The sequence below is a fragment of the Pelodiscus sinensis genome, chromosome 28 (assembly GCF_052426305.1).
Source record: "Pelodiscus sinensis isolate ZL-2025 chromosome 28, ASM5242630v1, whole genome shotgun sequence".
NCBI lineage: Eukaryota > Metazoa > Chordata > Testudines > Trionychidae > Pelodiscus > Pelodiscus sinensis.
In genome coordinates, this window is record NC_143079.1 from 1,425,895 (window position 1) to 1,445,625 (window position 19,731).

Sequence of the window (19,731 nt, forward strand, 5' to 3'; positions counted from 1 at the left end):
GGGGGGTGTATGTGAGAGCAAGAGGGAGAGAGAACTATGTGGGGGGATGAGGGAGAGGGAGAGGTGTGTGTGTGTGTGTGTGTGTGTGTGTGTCCGTCCACCTCAGAGAGCCCCCATAAAGGAAGGGACTGCGAAATAAAATTCTCCAGTATCAGCACTGTAGAAATACCTTGAATAGTGGAGCTGGAAAACATACTTCAGACTGACCACCAGAGACAACAAGGTAGCAAAACCCTCTTCAGTCTGTGTGAGCAGCCGGAGGAGTTAAAATGGGATCAGCTGGAGGAGGGGTGCTTTGTGCACCTCTGGGAACCGGCCCTATGGGGACTGGCAAAGGGGGGGTTAATGGTTCAGCGCTGGCCAGATCACGATGGGGGTTCTGCTGCAGCAGCTGGGGGTGATGAGGTGCAGCTAGCCCTCAGGACCATCTTGCAAAGAGAGGCTTGTGCGCATTTCCATGTGAGGGCAAACAGCTCCAGCACCCGGCACTGCCTGTCCACTGGGGCTTGTTCCTGCACGAGAGCAGACCTCAGGCTCTCATGGAAGCAGGCCTGCAGTGGGACTCCCTCTCCTGAAGCAATACCGGGCAGGGCCTTTGTCTGGGAGAGAGCTGCCTTGCTGGCTTGCTGTGCTGTTGCAGGGAGATGGGAGCATTTCTCACCGGCTCCTGAGCCTTCTGTGCTCTGCTCTCGTGCTGCCAAGTGACTTGCCATGTGCTAGCCCAGTGTCACTGCTGTTTTCTGCCCCGCTGCACTACACAGGCGAGCAGCACTTTCTGGACCCTGGCGGTAGAACTCAAGTACTTGTACCGAGTCACTAGTTGGAGGGAGGGAAGCAGGCGCAGATCGTACTTGGTCAGTAGTGGGGGCAGTATTGCCAGTCCCAAGTCTTGAAAGATCATGAGTCGGGCTCACCCAAAATCATGAGCTTGTGTACAGATAACAGAGCTGGTGTTCTTTGTATTCGCTCCTGGTTGTAGAGCCCTCAAGGTGCACTGGGATCCCATTCTACACAGCAATGAAGGCTAGAAACTTGCTTTTTTTTACGATTGAGGCTGAAACCATCACAGATCCACATGGCTCTGGGAGCTGGGGCTTTAAGGAAAACAATAATGAACCCAGGACTAATGCCAGAACCACGAGAGCTGGCAGCGCTGGTGGGTGTCTGCAAGCTAGTGCCGGTTGCCCAGATGCAGAGCTTGCACTGGCGCAGCCCCCTCCAGCCAGTCCCCGTCCATGCTGTCTTTGCAGGCGAGATGCGGGCAACCCAGCTCCTAGGCCGGGAAGGGCAATAAATAGCCCTTTGTACTGAGCTCTCTCGGGGGTCGGTACCTGCCTGCATGAGACGGCTGAAAACAGAGGCAGCATGAGCAAGAGCTTCCTGGGGAGTCAATTTCAGTTCCTCCAGCCTCAGTCTCCGTCTCCCATCTGGCATTAGGTTGTCAAGACCATCTCAAGCTGAATTTGGTTTAATGCTGGGGGAGCTGGAGGGCTGGGGCTCCAAGGGAAGGAAGCTGTTTGTGTTGGCAGCTCAGTTGGACTCTGGAGCCAAGATTCAATCAGTCCTGATGACTGACTTTATTTAAACCTGTCTCCTCCTCTCCTTGCCTGTTGCCGGGAGTGAAGGTGTTTATTGGGATGGGAGCAGCGTGTGCCAGGCCAGGGCTCCCTTATGACGATTTGCACATTGGTCTCCCCTGCCCCAACCATTATTTTTAATAAAGCCACAACACAAGGGGCCCTACCTTAAGTACCCAGTGTTAACCCTGCAGCATCAGGCAGCAGCTGCAGTTAGCTTGAGTTGGGATGAATCAAGCCACTAGCTAAAGATTCCTAATTGCCATCACTGCCCATGCAAAAAGCAGAGGAGTTGGCCAGGTCCTGCTGTGTGCAGGACATGTCCTTTGTGGCCAGGCGGCTGACAACCTGCATATTCATCAGACAGAGAATTGTGAGAATCCAGCTCACCAAGGGCGTGTCTACACAGCAGGGCTTCACTTGAAATAAGCTACGCAAATTGAGCTCTGTCAATTGCGTAGCTTATTTTGAAACAGCTTATTTTGAAATTGGGCATGTCTACACAGCACTGATTTCGAAATAGAGCACTTTTCCTCTGACTTCCCTTACTCCTGTACAAAGAGGGTTACAGGAGTCGGAGTAAGAAGTCCTCCAGTCATCTCTGGCCATCTGAAGATGTGGGCTGTGCCCACGATCCCATCCACATGTTTTGTTAGTCTATAAAGTGCTACCAGACCATTTGATGGGTTTTTTAGTATTTTGACACTATGTCGAAGTAACAGCTGGCTGTGTAGACGTGGACTATGCTATTTTGAAATAACGTTGCCATGTAGATATAGCCCAACAGAGGGAAGAAAGGAAATATTGCTTTTATGCTATATTTTCACATATGTCCATTGAGTTTATAACCTATCTAGGAACATCTGATTTGTTGGAGTGGCCAGCACTGTAACACGACAGCACTACATGTTCTATGTGTTGCTATCACAATGAATGACCAAACAGACATCTTTGCTGTGAACAGCAGAGTGTGTTAAACTGAAATTCTCATCCCTGGTCAGCCCCTTTTTGTTCCTCTCATCTCCCTGTTTTCTGATCCCTGTTTCTGTACATTGGACACATTACTGTGCATGGGTGTGGGATGTGTCTTAGCCTAGTCCTGGATTTATGAGTTGTTTGAGTAGATTACATGTCACACCCCAGCATGGATCATTGACCCATACACATTGGTTACATTGAACAATGAAGAGGTCAGAGCTGTTGGGAACCGGATGCTTCCAAATACATTGGGGTTCTGTTAACCTGTTTTTTTTCTGTGTGCTGTGTTGCCTGGAGCAGAACAAACTCCTGCTAACTGTTCAGCAATAGCAAGAAGGGTATAAACTAGCAGTGATACAACTCAATCAATTTGTAAACAGGACATTTTCAGAGTCTCTGCATATTCATTATCTCTGGGATTACCGATGCCTCCTGGACCCTTCATCCAGCATAGACATCTGCAGTGCTTAGTATGGAGTTACAATTCGGAATCAGTAAAGAAACTGGGATTCATAATGAAGGAGATTGCAGCCCAATTTGTGTCTCAGAGCGTATAGTCGACTAAAAGCTGTTACTGTATTTTCCAGACCCATTGAAAATTGATCTGGGTCAATTTCTTTAGCTCCTTAAACATCCTGAATTCAGAAAATAAATGGAATGAAAATGTAGCTGAGGTTTCCAGCTCCATTACGCTCTTGTATGGTAATAGTATCGCACAGCAGGGCTCTTGGCAAGTGGGCTGGATTTGTCTGGCACACAAGCGCATAAATACCATAATTCCCGCTGCCAATGCAGTGGCTAGGAGCTTGGGGGTAATAGACAGATTCCGCTGCCTTTTCAGTATTGTCATCACCATCTCCTTCCTCCATTTGTGTCCGGACTAGCTGACAGAGCTGCTTTCCAGAACTCAGCATGAACCGCGCAGCAGAGCAGACTCCTCTATGGAGATGTCCGAGGGGCCTTCCTGTTAGAACCAAAGTCTGCCACCGTGTCTGCTTCTGCAGATACATTTCAGATGCAAAAAGAAAGGGGCACAAAACAATTAATCAGCTATCCGAGCCCTAATGTAAACCCCCAAACGATGGAAGGATGTTAGCAATTTTTGGCCATATGTGCTTTCCCCCCAAAACAGAAGAAGCAGAGCCAAATGGCACTAACGTGATTCTTTAATGTACAACACATTTTCATCATTTTCTTCATGTAAACTAAATTCCTCTGCATGGTCGTGGAGAGGGAACGTTACATTTTTATTCGGTCGCCATTAGCTCAGGAAAGCACGGAGCCCAGAGAGGGAAATCTTTTCCATTGAAGTCATATTGGATTCGCTCTCCTCTTACAGGAAGGTGCCTGCACCTTTGTTAGAGGAATGTGGGTTGCCCTTCTGCACGGCAGGTCCCCATTAGACATGCCTATTTCCAAGGAGGCTCAACTGCAAAAATTCACTATGTTTGGAAACTTGTTTCACAGACACCCCAGGGCCAGGAGCAACCAAAAAAAATGTATTTGAAAAGCTGAGTCGACCTTTTAATTGGCCCTTTCAGGAATCTCTCTTTGTGCTTGTAAAGTAAGGAAATAGCTTTGTTTATTCAACTAACGTTTTGCCAGCACATTGTACACAGTGCCAACTAAACACATCTCTCTTTCAAATAAAAAGCATGCAGCATGGCTTTAAGAAATAGCCTGCTTTGCTCTCTGTCTTGAAATAGGGACATACAAATCCCAACTCCTCACCCAGTCCTCCCTCTCTTGGTGGTCAGGGAGGATGCAAGAATAGCCATTGCAGCTGCTGGAAAAGTCATGGGGTCTAAAGGAACAGAATGGATATTTGCAGGGCTGATTCTTTTGGCTTCCTATGTCCTTAGATAGCTACAAACCCATCAGGGAGGTAACTGCTGCAGTGTCTCTTCCATGGACACAGGCTAAGCCAGGGACTAGTTGTTCTGTCATATTTGTGTGCATGGCACCTAGGAGCTGCGGTTATGGACCAGGACCTCTGTTCCTGTGCAGCAGAGCTTGCAGTCTAAGGAGAAAACAGGAGACAGTAGCTAGACACAGACACACAGTGTGTGGTCACTCTCTCCGTTCCCATGAGCTTTGCAGTCTCTGTTTCATTTTTGCAAACGGTGCTCAGGAGTTGTTTTCTCTCTCTTGTTTTCCAGCTTTCAAGATGAAAATAAAGGAAGTGAAAAAGGAGAATGGGGACAAAAAGATTGTTCCAAAGAAGAAGAAACCTCTGAAATTGGGAACAATCAAGAGAAAAGATCTCAAGAAGCTAGTACTTTATCTAAAGAATGGAGCAGACTGCCCTTGCCACCAGCTGGACAACCTTAGCAATCACTTCCTGATCATGGGGCGCAAAGTGAAGACCCAGTACCTTCTGATGGCAATTCACAAGTGGGATAAGAAAAACAAAGAATTCAAAAAGTTCATGAAGAAAATGAAAACTCTGGAGTGTCCAACGTTTCAGTCTCTTTTCAAATGATCCGGTGGCTAGAGGCTCTGCTGCTGGCCCAGAACTTGCACAGCCCTAGGACTCGGGGGTTCAAATGTTGCTTCTTCTGTAGTAGTGGATGTAGTACCTGAGTCAGTTTTGTTTCTTTGTATTTTTTTTGAGCTTCCTTTAAAGCTCCACCCCCAGTATCAGTATTTCCCTGTAAGTGAACGATTGAAAGCGCAATACATTCATACAGAACAGTCACTGTGGTCACTATTTACACCTGCAATGTCTGAGTAACCTGCTGCTGTAATGATATGCAAATCTATTTAAATAAGAAACTTAGATAACGAGAGTGAAAGGGGGGGGGTGATACTAGATACTCTTATTGAATTTTTCTAAAGTGAAATAATTTTAGCTCAGGGCTGATTATTCCCTAAGTGGGATGTTTTCTGCAATTCTTACCGAAGGCCACTTCCATGAAGTACTATGTGTGGAGAAAGGCCTTTTAAAGCTCATAGGACATGAATGCTGCAGAAAATCCCACCCTGTCATCTGAGACCAGAATTTGCACGGTTGTCTTTGATGCAAAACTAATCATTCAAAACAATCATTAGTTGCTTTTTAAATTCTGTGGACTTGAATGCCATAGATTGGTGAAGATATAGGGGAAACAGGTGATGAATCTGGAGCTATTGGGAGGTGAAATCTTAAGGAAAACACAGGCTTAGTAGGTAATATAAGCCATGGAGCAGGAGATGAGGTTATTTTAAAACAACATATGCTTAAACTGTCTGTGGGACATGGAGGAAAGCCTGCCAAGTCCATACAAAGGTTTTTTCCATTGGCAGAGTAGCAGGCACCAAAAAGAGATTAGTTTTGCACCAGAGAAGGGGAGATGCTAAAGAGTTTTAACGATATGGGAATTTTCTTGCTGGCCTGTCTGGTTTTATTGCCTTCTCTCATCACTGCCTCCGCCATAGGAGAGTACCTTGTGCCTCTTGATGGCAGAAGCTGATAGTTTTAAACAAAGTTCAGCTATTTAAGCAGGCACCATCAGCTCAAATAGAAATTCAAGTCACATAGATTTAAATTCACCCTTGCCCCCCAGCACTTCTCGGAATTAGGCTGATTTCTACAAAGTGGATCTTGAGCCAAAAAGTCCAAGTTCAGAGATGGTTGGAGCCACAGAACTGAGCAATATGTTCTAGTATGTTGCACAATACAAAATATCCGATCCCTGAAAACTGTTAGCAGTGTCAGTTTCCCACACAAATCCTGTAGGGAAGCAAGTATGGAAGAATAATGTGCTTCTTGCATTTCTTTCTCCCTCCCTAACTATTCTGTACAGGATGTTAATTCCCTGGTAAAAGTCAGGTCAGTTACATAGTAAAGAACTGCTCTAGCAGACATTTGTGCCATTTTGCAGGACCAGATCCTAAAGAAGTATGTGATTTTAGAAGATATTTGCTTGGTTGGTACCAGGTAGGGGTTCTGCTATCAGACTGTGGGTCTAGTTACTGGGACAATATTGCTCTGCTTGGGACAGGCGCAGGGAGAAAAGCTATCAACTAGCAAAGTCACATTGTAGAAAAGCAATTTGTTACTGAAGTGACCTATTTAAAGCATAGCATAACTGTACGCTACTAGGTACTGTTTCAATCAGGTTACCAGCTCTCCCATCTTGTATTCTAGTCCTTTGAAAAGAGGAAAAATGCGATCTTTTTATCAGATTTGTGTGTAATATTTCAGTCAAGGTTTTTTGGACATTTTTGTGTAGATAGATAATAATTTTATTTTCCCTTTTGCCATACTGCTTGGTGAACTGTCAGTGATTCTGAGACTATATGGATCTAGCTTTTAGTTTTGATTGGTCATCAGTCAGACTTTTTAGTTCTGTTTTATGCATGTGCAGTTTTTGATAAAATTAAGAGCACTCAAGAAAATGAGACTGATGTAACATCCCATTCTTTGTGGGAAGTTAAAAGATCTTTACCTTTTGTCTTTAGAGAGTTAATTTAGGGAAGTGTGGCAGATTTGGGGGGGGGTTGTTTGTAAATAGAGATTTTGAAAGAGGAAGTGAAATATAAAAGGTTAGTAAGAATTGGAACTGAAAAGGGCTACCTTGTAAGGGCTGTGAAACTGAGTACAAGGCTTTTGTATTGTTTCTGAATGCAGCCTGATTCTCTACGTCTATGAATGTTATTACAGCTTTTAAAAAACAAAAAGGATATTGCAGCCACTAATATGAAGGCTAACACAGCCCCACATTCAGGAACAGAAATAGGGACCTGAAAGCACACCCTAAATGTTTCAGTATTGTTGGAACAATAACAGGCTTTTACCTAGTCCTGTCAAATGAAGCCACGGATGATGAGAGAGTTTTTATGTTACAGGAATTTAGCTGCCATAGTTGCTATAACGCCAGTTTGCTAGATAACGTTACGGCGTTTCCATGTAATCATAAAATAAATCTGCCAGGGAAAGCAAGGGTTCAGTGAGAGACATGATCTGAAAATATTAGAACTGGCACCAAAGGAAAACCCTCAGTGATGGATTGATGATTTCCTGAGAAAACAGTCTGGTTTTTGTAATGTACTTCATTGCATAGTTCTAATAGGCACTTCTTGAATTCCTTCTCAGAGGAGCAGATATATGGAATGGCCTCCATTTTAAATGATTCCTACACTGACGGGGCAGATGCATTTGAATTTTCAGATGACGATGTCTTCCTAGAAAAGTTCCAGTAAGTTTCCTACTCTTGAAGGTCAGAACCCAGTTCTTGTCTCTTGTTCAGGAATCAGCATCTAATAGCTGTTGATATATTTAGTTCCACAAACATTAACTGAATAGCTATTTTAATTATCTACATATTTTGTTAGTCTTTAAAGTGCTACCAGACTATTTGTTGTTCTTTAAGTTTTTCCTATTACAAACTAACTCAGCTACCCCTCTGAAACTTATATACATTCAGCAACTGATGTATCCTAATGGACTGGAAGTGCCTATCTTTCATGCAGTAAGGGTGAAACAGCCCAGTGCAGGGTTGTGCACAAGGTAATGTGCACCACTTAAACAGCTCGTTAGCCCGCATCACAGATGCTCCAGGCCTGACATTAAGTATCCCGGTGTCTCCTAAGTCACTGGGTTTTGTCTCAGGCCCTCTCTGAGAAGCTTGACTCTTCTCTAAAACTAGTATCTGCTTCTGCTTTCTCCTGAGATGTGTATAAAAGCTTAGGATACTGTGAACATGTTTGACATTCCTTTTTTATCAGCATTTTATTCATGTTGCATTATTTTACCTGCTGTTTTGATGTTATGACTTATGTTTGATAGTAAGTCCAATATCTGTTCATTATTCTTGCGTATGCTTTCCTTGTTTTCCCATCCATGTATCAATATTCATTTAACTAAAATTGCTGAATTAATCAATTACAATGTGATTTCCCCTCCTCCCCCTTTTTTATAAAGAGATGTTGTTTTCTAACCCTTGTTTAGTGCCTTTCAAATGGTCGTGGCAGTTGGATGGGTTAAATCTTGGCACTTGGGGATAATCTGCAGCAAAACCCAATATATATTTACACATTCTGCAAACTTCCAGAGAGAGAGTATTGGAGAGTTTTATATTGTTAGAACCTGATGCTGCATTACTCACGCTCCCAAAACATCTACTGAAAACTGGTATTTGGAAGTTGGGTGATACAAAAGTAATGTCAGATCAAGCGTAGAGGACGATCCTTGTTAATTCCTAGAATCATAGAATCCTAGAGCTGGAAGAGACCTCAGGAGGTCATTGAGTCCAAGCCCCTGCCCAAAGCAGAACCAACCCAACTAAACCATCCCAGCTAGGGCTTTGAAACCTCTAGGGATGGAGATTCCACCACCTCCCTAGGGAACCCATCCCAGTGCTTCCCCACCCTCCTAGGGAAATAGTTTTTCCTTAATATCCAAATTAGACCTCCCCCACTGTAACTTGAGACCATTGCTCCTCGTTCTGTCATCTGTCACCACTGAGAACAGTTTCTCTCCAGCCTCTTGAATGAATACTCCAGATGTGGCCTCACCAGAGCCGAATAAAGGGGAGTAATCACTTCTCTAGATCTGCTGGCAATGCTCCTTCTAATGCAGCATAATGTGTCATTAGTCTTCTTGGCTACAAGGGCACTGTGTTGACTCATATCCAGCGTCTCATCCACTGTAATCCCTGGGTCTTTTTCTGCCGAACTGCTGCCTAGGCAGTTGGTCCCCAGCCTGTAGCAGTGTTTGGGATTCTTCTGTCCCAAGTGCTGGACTCTGCATTTCTCCTTGTTGAAACTCATCAGATTTCTTTTGGCCCAATCCTCCATTTTGTCTAGGTCACTGGGGAGCCCATCTCTACCCCTCAACATATCTACCTATCCCCCTAGCTTAGTGCCATCTGCAAACTTGCTGACGGTACAATCCATCCAGATCATTAATAAAGATGTTGAACAAAACCAGCTCCAGAACTGACCCCTGGGGCACTGCTCTTGACATCGACTGCTAACCAGACATCGAGCCATTAATCACTGTCTGTTGAGCCCGACAATCTAGCCAGCTGTCTAGCCACCTTTCATTCCACCATTTATCCAACCCACACTTCCTTAACTTGCTGGCGAGAATATTGTGGGAGACCATATGCAAAGGCTTGCTAAAGTCATGAGATATCACATCCAGTGCCTTCCCCATAGTCACAGAACAGGTTACGTCGTCACAGAAGGCAATCAGGATGGTCAGGCACGACTTGCCCTTGGCGAATCCATGTTGACTATTCCTGACCACTATCCTCTCTTCCAAGCGCTTCAGAATGGATTCCTTGAGAATCCCCGCCATGGTTTTCCTGGGGACTGAGGTGAGGCTACGGGTTTGTAGTTCCTTATGATTCTCTGTTGTGTTCACTCCGTTTGGGGCACCTGGCATTGGCACTGTCGGAACAGAGCTCTGGGCTAGATGGACTGACCTCGTATGGCCATTCTTACGTTCTTAAAGGAACACTGCACACGGGCTTCCCCTGGATGAGCTTCTTCCACACACACTCCCCAGCTGGCTGGTGTCGGCTTCCCAGTGCTGCTCAGCCTCTGGCTCCTTTCACTTGTAAGGTGCATCTTCTCCCTGCAGCCTGTGTTGTTGAAACCGAGCCACTGTCACATGGTCAACTTTGCCCTAGCACCGTGCCCTGGCCACTCACTGCTGACAGAGGAGGGAACCAGAATCCCATGGGGACAAAGACACGGGCAAGGGGGAGGCTTGTCAAGGGAGTTCTGCCGGGTGACGGATTGCTTAGCAGGTGTATCCAGGACCAGCTGGCTAACAGGGTGACATCTGCGGGGCATTCCAGCTCACTGAATGGAATAGCTGAGGCTGGAGGTTCACATGGAAGGCACTTCAAGAAGTTCTGTCCTGAATGGAGCTGGCCACAGTGTTGTGGATGAAAAGAGCTTTCACTGAATGGAACAAGAGCCTTTCCTAAAGTGTTTCAGGGGGTAGCCGAGTTAGTGTGTTACAGAAAAAAACAGCAAGCAAATGGTCTGGTAGCACTTTATAGACTAACAAAACATGCAGATGGGCTCATGAGCTTTTGTGGGCACAACCCACTTCTTGGCTGTGCCCACGAAAGCTCAAGATCCCATCTACATATTTTGTTAGTCTATAAAGTGCTACCAGACCATTTGCTTGCTGTTTTTTTCCTAAAGTGTGTGTGACACACATAGGGTATGTCTACACTACCCCACTAGTTCGAACTAGGCATACCGCACTTGCAAATGAAGCCCGGGATTTGAATTTCCCGGGCTTCATTTGCATAAGTGGGGCGCCGCCATTTTTAGAACCCCGTGCAGTGCGGCTACACGGGGCACGAACTAGGTAGTTCGAACTAGGAGGGTAGTGTAGACATACCCATAGAGAGAAGTAATTGACATTGCCAACCTTTTTCTTTTTGTTGCCCCATATTTCATGCCTTTTTAATCCTCCCCTCCCAACTGTTAGCGAAAACAGTCTTACACTGCCTCCATTTACCAAGAACTATGGTTTGGGCAAAATCATTCAATCCATACAATTCTGGTTTTGAAAAAGAAAATGGAAAGAAACCTCCCAACAAACACAGCAACACTGAAAACTGGGTAGGGTGGAACCCTTCAGTTTGAAAACAGCTTTGCCATTTTTATTGCAAAGATGGGTTCCCTTTTTCCAACATCTCTCTAGTCCAAGCTGCCACCATCCCTTCTCTGAGCACCTGTGACTAGCACAATGGACTGGGATTCTGGAGACTGAGTCTCTGATTGGCCACTGGCCTGCAAGGTGACCCTGGGGATGACACATCCCTGCCTCAGTTTCCCATACGTGTCATGGGAATAATGATATTGCCTTCCTTTGGAAGCATTTTGAGAGCTGCTGGTGAAATCCACTCTGTAAGAGCTGAGTATTATTGCCATTCAAGCTGTGGTACATCCCATATTTCCACATCTGTATTAAAGTACAGAGCCCGGTTGTCCCGCTACATGGCGGGGGGTCCCAGAGGTGCCCTAGGAAAGCAGATGTTCAACATATGGCAGGAAGCAGATTTCCAGGCATGCACCCCAGCAAGCAGAAGTTCTTACCCCTGATGGAGCCAGGATCAGGGTCTCTTTTTCCTGGAACCCAGTCAGAGGGTGGCACCTACTGCACCACAACACTGGAGCTCTTCGTATGCTCTCTTGTCCTTTGCACCTGGCTGCTCTGGGTGGCTCAGGAGGATAAATCACAAGGGATTGTCCTTCTCAGGGAGCTGCTTGGACATCCTGCTTCTAGCTGTGCTGCAAGTTCGATGTGACTGTTTAGGAGGCCTGGAGGCCACTGGTCTGCAGGAGCAATATGCTCTGGCTCTCCCCTGCAGTGCAGGACGCAGGCTCACGCGAGTAGAGGGGAAGGAGCGCTGGAGGTTGCATCCCCCACTGCTGCACTGCTTGGCTTGCCGCCACCTTGGCCTGGCAGACTCTTTCCCCCGGCAGGCTCAGCACTGTCCTTGTACTCACTGCAGTGGGGCGCTCAGTGTGACGGAATCTACGCCTGCCAAGTCGTGGCCATTCCTGGTAGCCCCTCTCTCAGCATGGGGTCATCACAGAGTCTTGGAGCTCAAATCAGGGGTCCCACACTCATGGCACGGAGTCCACAGGGCCTATGGAAATGCCTTGTGCTCCCGCGGCTGGTCCTGCCCAAGCAGCTTAGTGAATCAAAGCCAAACAAGCAAACGCTGCAGCCCAGAGAGCAGTGTCGGAGGTGACACGGTTTAAAACAAAACAGCAAAGCATCCCTGTGCTTGAATGTCACCTCTGCCTTCCAAGGAAGGAAGACCAAGGACAGGGTAGGCCCACTGCTTAGTGAGGAGGGAGAAGCAGTAACAGGAAACTTGGAAATGGCAGAGATGCTCAATGACTTCTTTGTTTCGGTCTTCACCGAGAAGTCTGGAGGTGTGCCTAACATAGTGAATACAAGCAGAGAGAGGGTAAGTTTAGAAGATAGGATACACAAAGAACAAGTTAAAAATCACTTAGGAAAGTTAGATGTCAGCAAGTCACCAGGTCCTGATGAAATGCATCCCAGGATACTCAAGGAGCTGATAGAGGAGGTATCTGAGCCTTTAGCTATGATCTTTGAAAAATCATGGCAGACAGGGGAGATTCCAGAGGACTGGAAAAGGGCAAATATTGTGCCCATCTATAAAAAGGGGACTAAGAACAACCCAGGAAACTACAGACCAGTCAGTTTAACGTCTGTCCCGGGGAAGATAATGGAGCAGGTAATTAAGGAAATCATATGCAAACACTTGGAAGGTAATAAAGTGATAGGGAATAACCAGCATGGGTTTGTGAAGAACAAGTCATGCCAAACTAATCTGATAGCTTTCTTTGATAGGATAACGAGCCTTGTGGATAAGGGAGAAGCGGTGGATGTCATATACCTAGACTTCAGTACGGCATTTGATACGGTCTTGCATGATATTCTTCTTGATAAACTAGGCAAATATAACTTAGATAGGGCCACGATAAGGTGGGTGCATAATTGGCTGGATAACCGTAGTCAGAGAGTTGTTGTTAACGGTGCTAAATCCTGCTGGAAAGGGATAACAAGTGGAGTTCCACAAGGGTCTGTTTTGGGACCCGTACTGTTCAATATCTTCATCAATGATGTAGATATTGGGATAGAGAGTACGCTTATTAAGTTTGCAGATGATACCAAACTGGGTGGGGTTGCAACTTCTTTTGAGGATAGGGACATAATTCAAAATGACCTTAGCAAGTTAGAGAAATGGTCAGAGGTAAACAGGATGAGGTTTAATAAAGAGAAATGCAAAGTGCTCCACTTAGGAAGGAACAATCAGTTCCATACATACAAGATGGGAAGCGACTGTCTAGGAAGGAGCATGGCGGAAAGGGATCTAGGGGTCATAGTGGACCACAAGTTGAATATGAGTCAACAGTGTGATGCTGTTGCAAAAAAAGCAAATATGATTCTAGGTTGTATCAACAGGTGTGTTGTAAGCAAAACTCGTGAAGTCATTCTGCCGCTCTACTCTGCACTAGTTAGGCCTCAGCTGGAGTACTGTGTCCAGTTCTGGGCGCCACATTTCAAGAAAGATGTGGAGAAATTGGAAAGGGTACAGAGAAGAGCGACAAGAATGATTAAAGGTTTAGAGAACATGACCTATGAAGCCAGGCTTCATGAACTGGGCTTGTTTAGTTTGGAAAAAAGAAGATTAAGGGGGGACATGATAACGGTTTTCAAATATCTAAAAGGGTGTCACAAGGAGGAAGGAGAAAATTTGTTCCTCTTGGTTTCTGAGGACAGGACAAGGAGTAATGGGCTTAAAGTGCAGCAGGGGAGTTTTAGATTGGACATTAGGAAAAAATTCCTAACTGTCAGGGTGGTCAAATATTGGAATAAATTGCCAAGGGAGGTGGTGGAATCTCCCTCTCTGGAGATATTTAAGAACAGGTTAGATAGACATCTGTCAGGGATGGTGTAGACGGAGCTTGGTCCTGCCTTGAGGGCGGGGGGCTGGACTCGATGACCTCTTGAGGTCCCTTCCAGTCCTATTATTCTATGATTCTATGATTCCACAGGCCGCAGACACCCGTCTTTGTGCACACGGGACAATGACAGAGCCCTGGAGAGCCCTGCCCCCTCGCGCTCAGCTGTGCCACCTGGATCACAATGACTGAGCACAGGGAAGCTGGTGGAATTGGTGCCTGGGTGTTTGTAATGTACCCACAAGACTAGACTCATTAGAGGACAGGCCCCACATGTCCTGCTGCTGAGCCAGAACCTGTTATCCCTGAGCTCTGGTGGGTGGATAAAACAGGACCCCGCCACCTGGGAATCAAACTTCCCCAGGATTTGGGTTTGCAAAGCCCAGACCTGTTGGCCTTGCTCCAGTTCTGCACTGCCTGTTCGTCGCACTGCCAGATGGTGGAGGGCAGCCGTCAATCCTTTCTAGAACGTTGTGGACCAACGGCACATTCTCAGGCACAGCTCTGCCAGAGGGAGGGCCTCGGAACAGGAGTCTCCTGGTTTTCCCTGTGAGGTCACCCTGGGAGCTGAGGGTCTTCAACTCCCTCCAGGTCCTCACTGCTTCAATGTGTGTGGTTGCAGTAATACTGCAGCCCCCTGGCCCAGTGGAGGGGGCCCTAGGCTGGAAGTCAGGAGATGTGCGTTCCCTTCCCTGCTCTGCTCTTAGCCTCTCTGTGCTGTCCGCACTGGCAGCCTATTCTGCCCCTAACCATCCCAGCCCAGCATTTTCTCCCTCCTGCTAGCCTCGGGACCTGCTTTCCACCAGTCGGAAAAGGGGCTGCTGCTAAGCAAGGTAGCCCGCCTGCGTTTGTATTTTGTGATTTGTTTCATGGCAGGAAACAGCACGCTGCAGAGTAACACACATAAAATCAGGATGGTTATCGGCCCCCAGGCTGAGCGAGATAAAGCCCAAACTGCATCAGCAGCCTGCACATTCTTTGCAAGAGGTAAAATGATCAGTGTCCTAATTAGCTGCAATTGTTTCATAGTCACTGATGTGTTCTTGTAATTATGACTCGCTTGTGGCACATTCGTCTTGGTGCAATTGCTTACAAAGTTATCAGTATCTCTTTTTGTGCTGGTTCTTGTACACACCTTTCTCTTCCGTGCAGATTGCTGTGTTTCCGTTAGGAGGTGTTACGAGACGATTCCCTTCAGTGATATTTATGTGGGCAGCCTTGGTTTTTCCATAGGAATTCAGCATCAAGTATAGGAACTTTTAGCTACTCATGTAAGTATTAGAGTATCAGAACCATCAGGTAGGCTTGGCCAACGGCCACTAGCTAAAGACGGCGGCATCACACAATTACAGACAAGGCTGGGCAGGGGTAGGAGGACGGAGCAGTGAAGTGACGGTGTTCAGCAGCCTGCAATACAGAACCTGTGCTTAATGCTTCGGGATATTTTGCACCCTCTCTCACTCTGGGGAGAAGTGCCCTTAAAATAGTCACTGTTTCTAGGGCGTGTTTAGAGCCTGGGAGGCGGACAGACCTCTCCCCACCAGCTACTAGGAGGGAGACTCCCGTAAGAAGAGACTGGCTTGCTGACCCCTCTGAACTTGGGCTGAAGGAGCAGTGAACTGAGGTCCTGCAGCTGTTCCATGGACGAGAGTTGGGTCACTCCTGTCTCCAAGAGACTGGCCGAACCCCAGCCCCAGGAGAAGTCCTGTGGAGTCCGGAAGGTCTGCGTGGGAAGCAGCCTAGTGACTGCAGGAGAGGCTGGCAGCAGCTTTTCAGAAATTCCCCCAAGCCAGCTGGGAAGAGGCTGCAATGAGCCAGATTCCATGGTGGGAATAGGGGCTTTCCCAGAGCAGGGAAGATTCTGACAACAAGGAAAGGGAGAAGCAGAACCACAGTGGAGAAAAACCTGACAATGCCACATGGAGCACCAGGGGTGCCCTGCCTGGTGAGTCACTTTGCCACAAATATGTTACATCTCATTTGTTTTGTGGCTGCCAGGGGATAAACACGCTGCAGAACGGGATACTTGGAGCTGTTAACATTAGCCACAAGATTCCTATACAAATTCCTTCCCTTTCTCTGCAGGAAGACCCCTCGGTGGTTTTATTTAGTGCACCACGAAATACATGCGCATTCCAACAATGGTCTCTCATGCCACCACATTCTTCCTCCTCTCACTGAGTTCTTTGGGTTTCCAAATATTCTCATGAGGACAGTGGAGGACAGAAAGCAACTAGCCCTTCTGGTAGTAAAGAGTATCACTTGGAAAATTCTATGCCAGTGAATTTCCTGGAGACAGTGGATGTCCTTGTTTTGTCTCAGTAATGAAAACAGGCATCTTTCCAATAAAAATGCTCCCGCATTCTCCACCCAATCAATCCAGACTTTGGCTCTTAGGCCATTTTGATTAAGCTGAATATTTCCCCATCATGAAGGAGAAATGGACAATTGCTCCGAAGGCATTGCAGATGGCAATGGTTCACAGGTGGTGCACATCAGATGTGCAACCCTCGTGTTATCCCTGAAGTCAGAGAAAGCTGCTTATAGAGCATTTCTGGCAAGAAAGCCTGGAACTGACACTATATCAAAATGATGGCAAGTTAAAGACAGGGTCTAGGATTCCTGGCCTACAGCTTTGAGAAGCTTTGAAGTTTTATCTTATCTCTGCTCATAGAACAATTAAGAGTTGGCATCTGGGATTGCTTAAATATGGGGATTTTAATAGTTTATCTCATGGTCTGCAACTAAGATTTTCAGCATTCCATCTTCTGAACCTGCCACTTAAAGTAGAAGTTACCAAATAAGGGCATGGCGTGTCAGTGAAATGAATGGGGAGCAGGTTTAAAACTAATAAGCAAAAGTTCTTCTTCATACAGTGCATAGTCAATCTGTGGAACTCCTTGCCAGAGGAGGCTGTGAAGGCTAGAACTATAACAGAGTTTAAAGAAAAGCTAGAAAAATTCATGGAGGTTAGGTCCATAAATGGCTATTAGGCAGGGGGTAGGAATGGTGTTCCTGGCCTCTGTTTGCAAGAGTCTGGAGATGGATGGCACGAGACAAATCGCTTGATCATTGTCTTCGGTCCACCCCCTCCGGGGCACCTGGTGCTGGCCACTGTCGGCAGACAGGTGACTGGGCTAGTTGGACCTTTGGTCTGTCCCAGTATGGCCATTCTTATGTTCTTATGTTCTTAGTGATCCTCAGGTAAGTTTGCAGAGCTGTCTGAGACAAGGGAATAGTGTGCCCCCTTTGTCCCTGACAGTTTTGAAACTCAGAATATGTTGACCAGCTTTCACCTGGTGGGATGTGGCAAGAGGTGTAGAGTCTTAAGTTAGTGTATGAGAGGTGTAGAGTCTTAAATCCACTAGGGGAGTGGATTAAAATAGCCAAACCGAGAGCCCATGCTGTGCCCTATTGGTAGAGACTGGGTGTAAGAAAAGTTATTGAAATGTGAAACCCGCAGTGAATGTAAATGAGGGGGAAATGCGCTGTGAGAAAAAGTGGCATGTTGGGAGTCAAACAAATAGATGCACTGACATTTGACAGCATGAGAAACTGTTAAATCAGAAAATCTGTTGGGCCCTGGGAAACTGGAACGGACTGAAGTACCAGATCATATGGAACTCTCTTGCGTATTTTTTCATTTGAATTGTAATCTCAGGTTTAAATCCTAATAGTTAAAATAAAATCCATTTAAAAGCTTGTGTCTGCACATATGCTTGGTTTGAAGTAAGACCTTGTGCTGGGAGAAAGCTTTCCTTTCCTTGTTGGCATGGAGTCATGTCAAGGACAAGAATATACTGTTTTCATGAGGTAGTCTCCTTGTTTTGCATCATTTACATACTCTCATGAGCCTGATGTGCAAACATCATGGACAGTTAAATCTCACCGTGCACATGTCAAGTGACCATGGGTGCAGTTTGCTTAGTCTGGACAGTCTCTGTCCATATCTGTGTTTCCAGGGAGCTTAGCAAAATGTCTCCCAAGGTTCTGGTTCTTTGCAAAGCATTTAAGCCCTAGCTTGAATCCCACTGAGATCAATGAGACTCTGATACATGCTTACTGTTAAGCATGAGCTTAAATTCTTTGCTGAATAGGAGTCTAAATTAGTCCCCTGCTTAGCTGGTTACACGCACAGCAGGAGCACAGAACAGTCAGAGTGCAAGGAAATTGTATTAACTGGAAGCGGATTGATCTTGCTGTGGGACTTTGTCCAGAACACATGAACGGTGTGAAGGCTGTAAACATGCCTGAAGTGGTGCATCGGCCTCTTGTGTCAGCTCCTGTGTGTTGGGATGGATTGTGTCCCATGTGCACGAACATATCGTGGTCAGGAGCTGCTTGATACACAGTCTGCAGGCGATTTGGATTGAAAACCAATTCTCTGGGCTGCCAATCCCACTGCACTGGTCTCGGGATCTCTGGATGCTGCTTCCTGACTGGCCATGGGGGGATGGCAGGATCTTCCAGAGGCAACGACTAGGACGCAGCCTAGCACAGAGTCGGGGGCTGGCTTCTGGAGCTCAGCTCACCTGGTGGGGGTGCTGGGAGAGGTATGGCTCCTTGGCGCAGCCTCACGGTGGATGCCTGGCCTGCTAGCTCGGACACACAGGGATGGAGACTGGCCATGTTGGAGAAAAGCCCCATTGAGTACTTCGTTTCTGTTGAGCAGAAGGCACTCGAGCGACTTGGTGGCGTGTAGCCAGGCAGGGAAGCCAGGAGCTGTAAGGCCTTCTGATGATGCAAGCTCAGCCATTGGGCAAGTCCCCGGGGGCACAGTGAAAGTGACTTTCTTTTGTCCTGCAGCCCGACAGAGAGTCCTGCAGAATGCTGTAAATGACACTGGAAGGGAGAAGGAGCAATCTTCAGCGCAGGCTGGAGTCTGGTCCCGTTTTAAAGGTCAGGGCTCCCACTATTTCAATGGGAAACTGAGCTTCAGGCTTTATAGGCTCCTCACATTCCTCAGCAGTGGCCTGGGGCTGGAGCAGAGACAGTTTGCACCATCCGGCCTGCAAAGCCAGGCATGGCTTAGATGAGGGTCACAGCGGCTGAATGATGGACAGCGCGACCTTTCAGGCTTGTGAGCTGCCTGCCATTTTGATCTTCTCGGCATGACTTATGGCACATAATAAAGTACATCACTTTGTGACTCAGTTGATCCTCCCCAATGCTGTTTAATTTTTTTGTTTCCTCCAGCATTCCTTCTGCTACATCTCATCTGCTAATTGAGTTTCTGGCCTTCAGTCTGCAGCGGACTTATAAACAAACAACATTTCCTTTCATGCTAGACAAAAGTCGTCTTCCAGCCCTCGCTTAATTTTCCACATCGCTGGCGATTTGCATTCTGCCTTGACCCCGTCTGGGAAATCTGGGGACTGGAAGGAGCAGGCGAATCAAGGGGAAAGTTTTTCTGCTGCGGCGTGGAGAACGCCAGCCCGCCAGCGACTGGGTCTTTTGGCACTGTCAGGACATACAGCTGCCGGGGAAGTCAGCAAATATTTTGCAGGACAAGGAGCAATAACAGAGCTGTCGTCCTTGACCCTGCTCCCCGGGGCCTGTAGTCAGTGGAACTCCTGGCACCGCCAAGAGGAGAAAGTCAGGAGTGCATTGGGCGTAGGGCATGGAGGAGTGCAAGAGGGACTGTGGTTTGCCTTGGGCGGCTTGGGAAGGGGGGATTCAGCACAGAGAGGGCAAGGCCCTGCCTCTTCCCTTTCTAGAC

The 19,731-nt window shown here is 46.8% G+C and overlaps 1 protein-coding gene across 2 annotated transcripts in view; it reads left to right on the forward strand.

Moving 5' to 3' along the window:
* Positions 1–8,476, forward strand: part of SFRP1 (secreted frizzled related protein 1) — a 45,312-nt gene extending 36,836 nt beyond the window's left edge. For both annotated transcript variants that reach the window (XM_006113248.5, XM_006113247.5), the window contains one exon: positions 4,715–8,476. In XM_006113248.5, coding sequence (XP_006113310.2) covers positions 4,715–5,037 — 323 coding nt within the window. In that variant the 3' untranslated portion in view covers positions 5,038–8,476. The remainder of the gene's footprint in view (positions 1–4,714) is intronic.
* Positions 8,477–19,731: the final 11,255 nt, after the last annotated feature.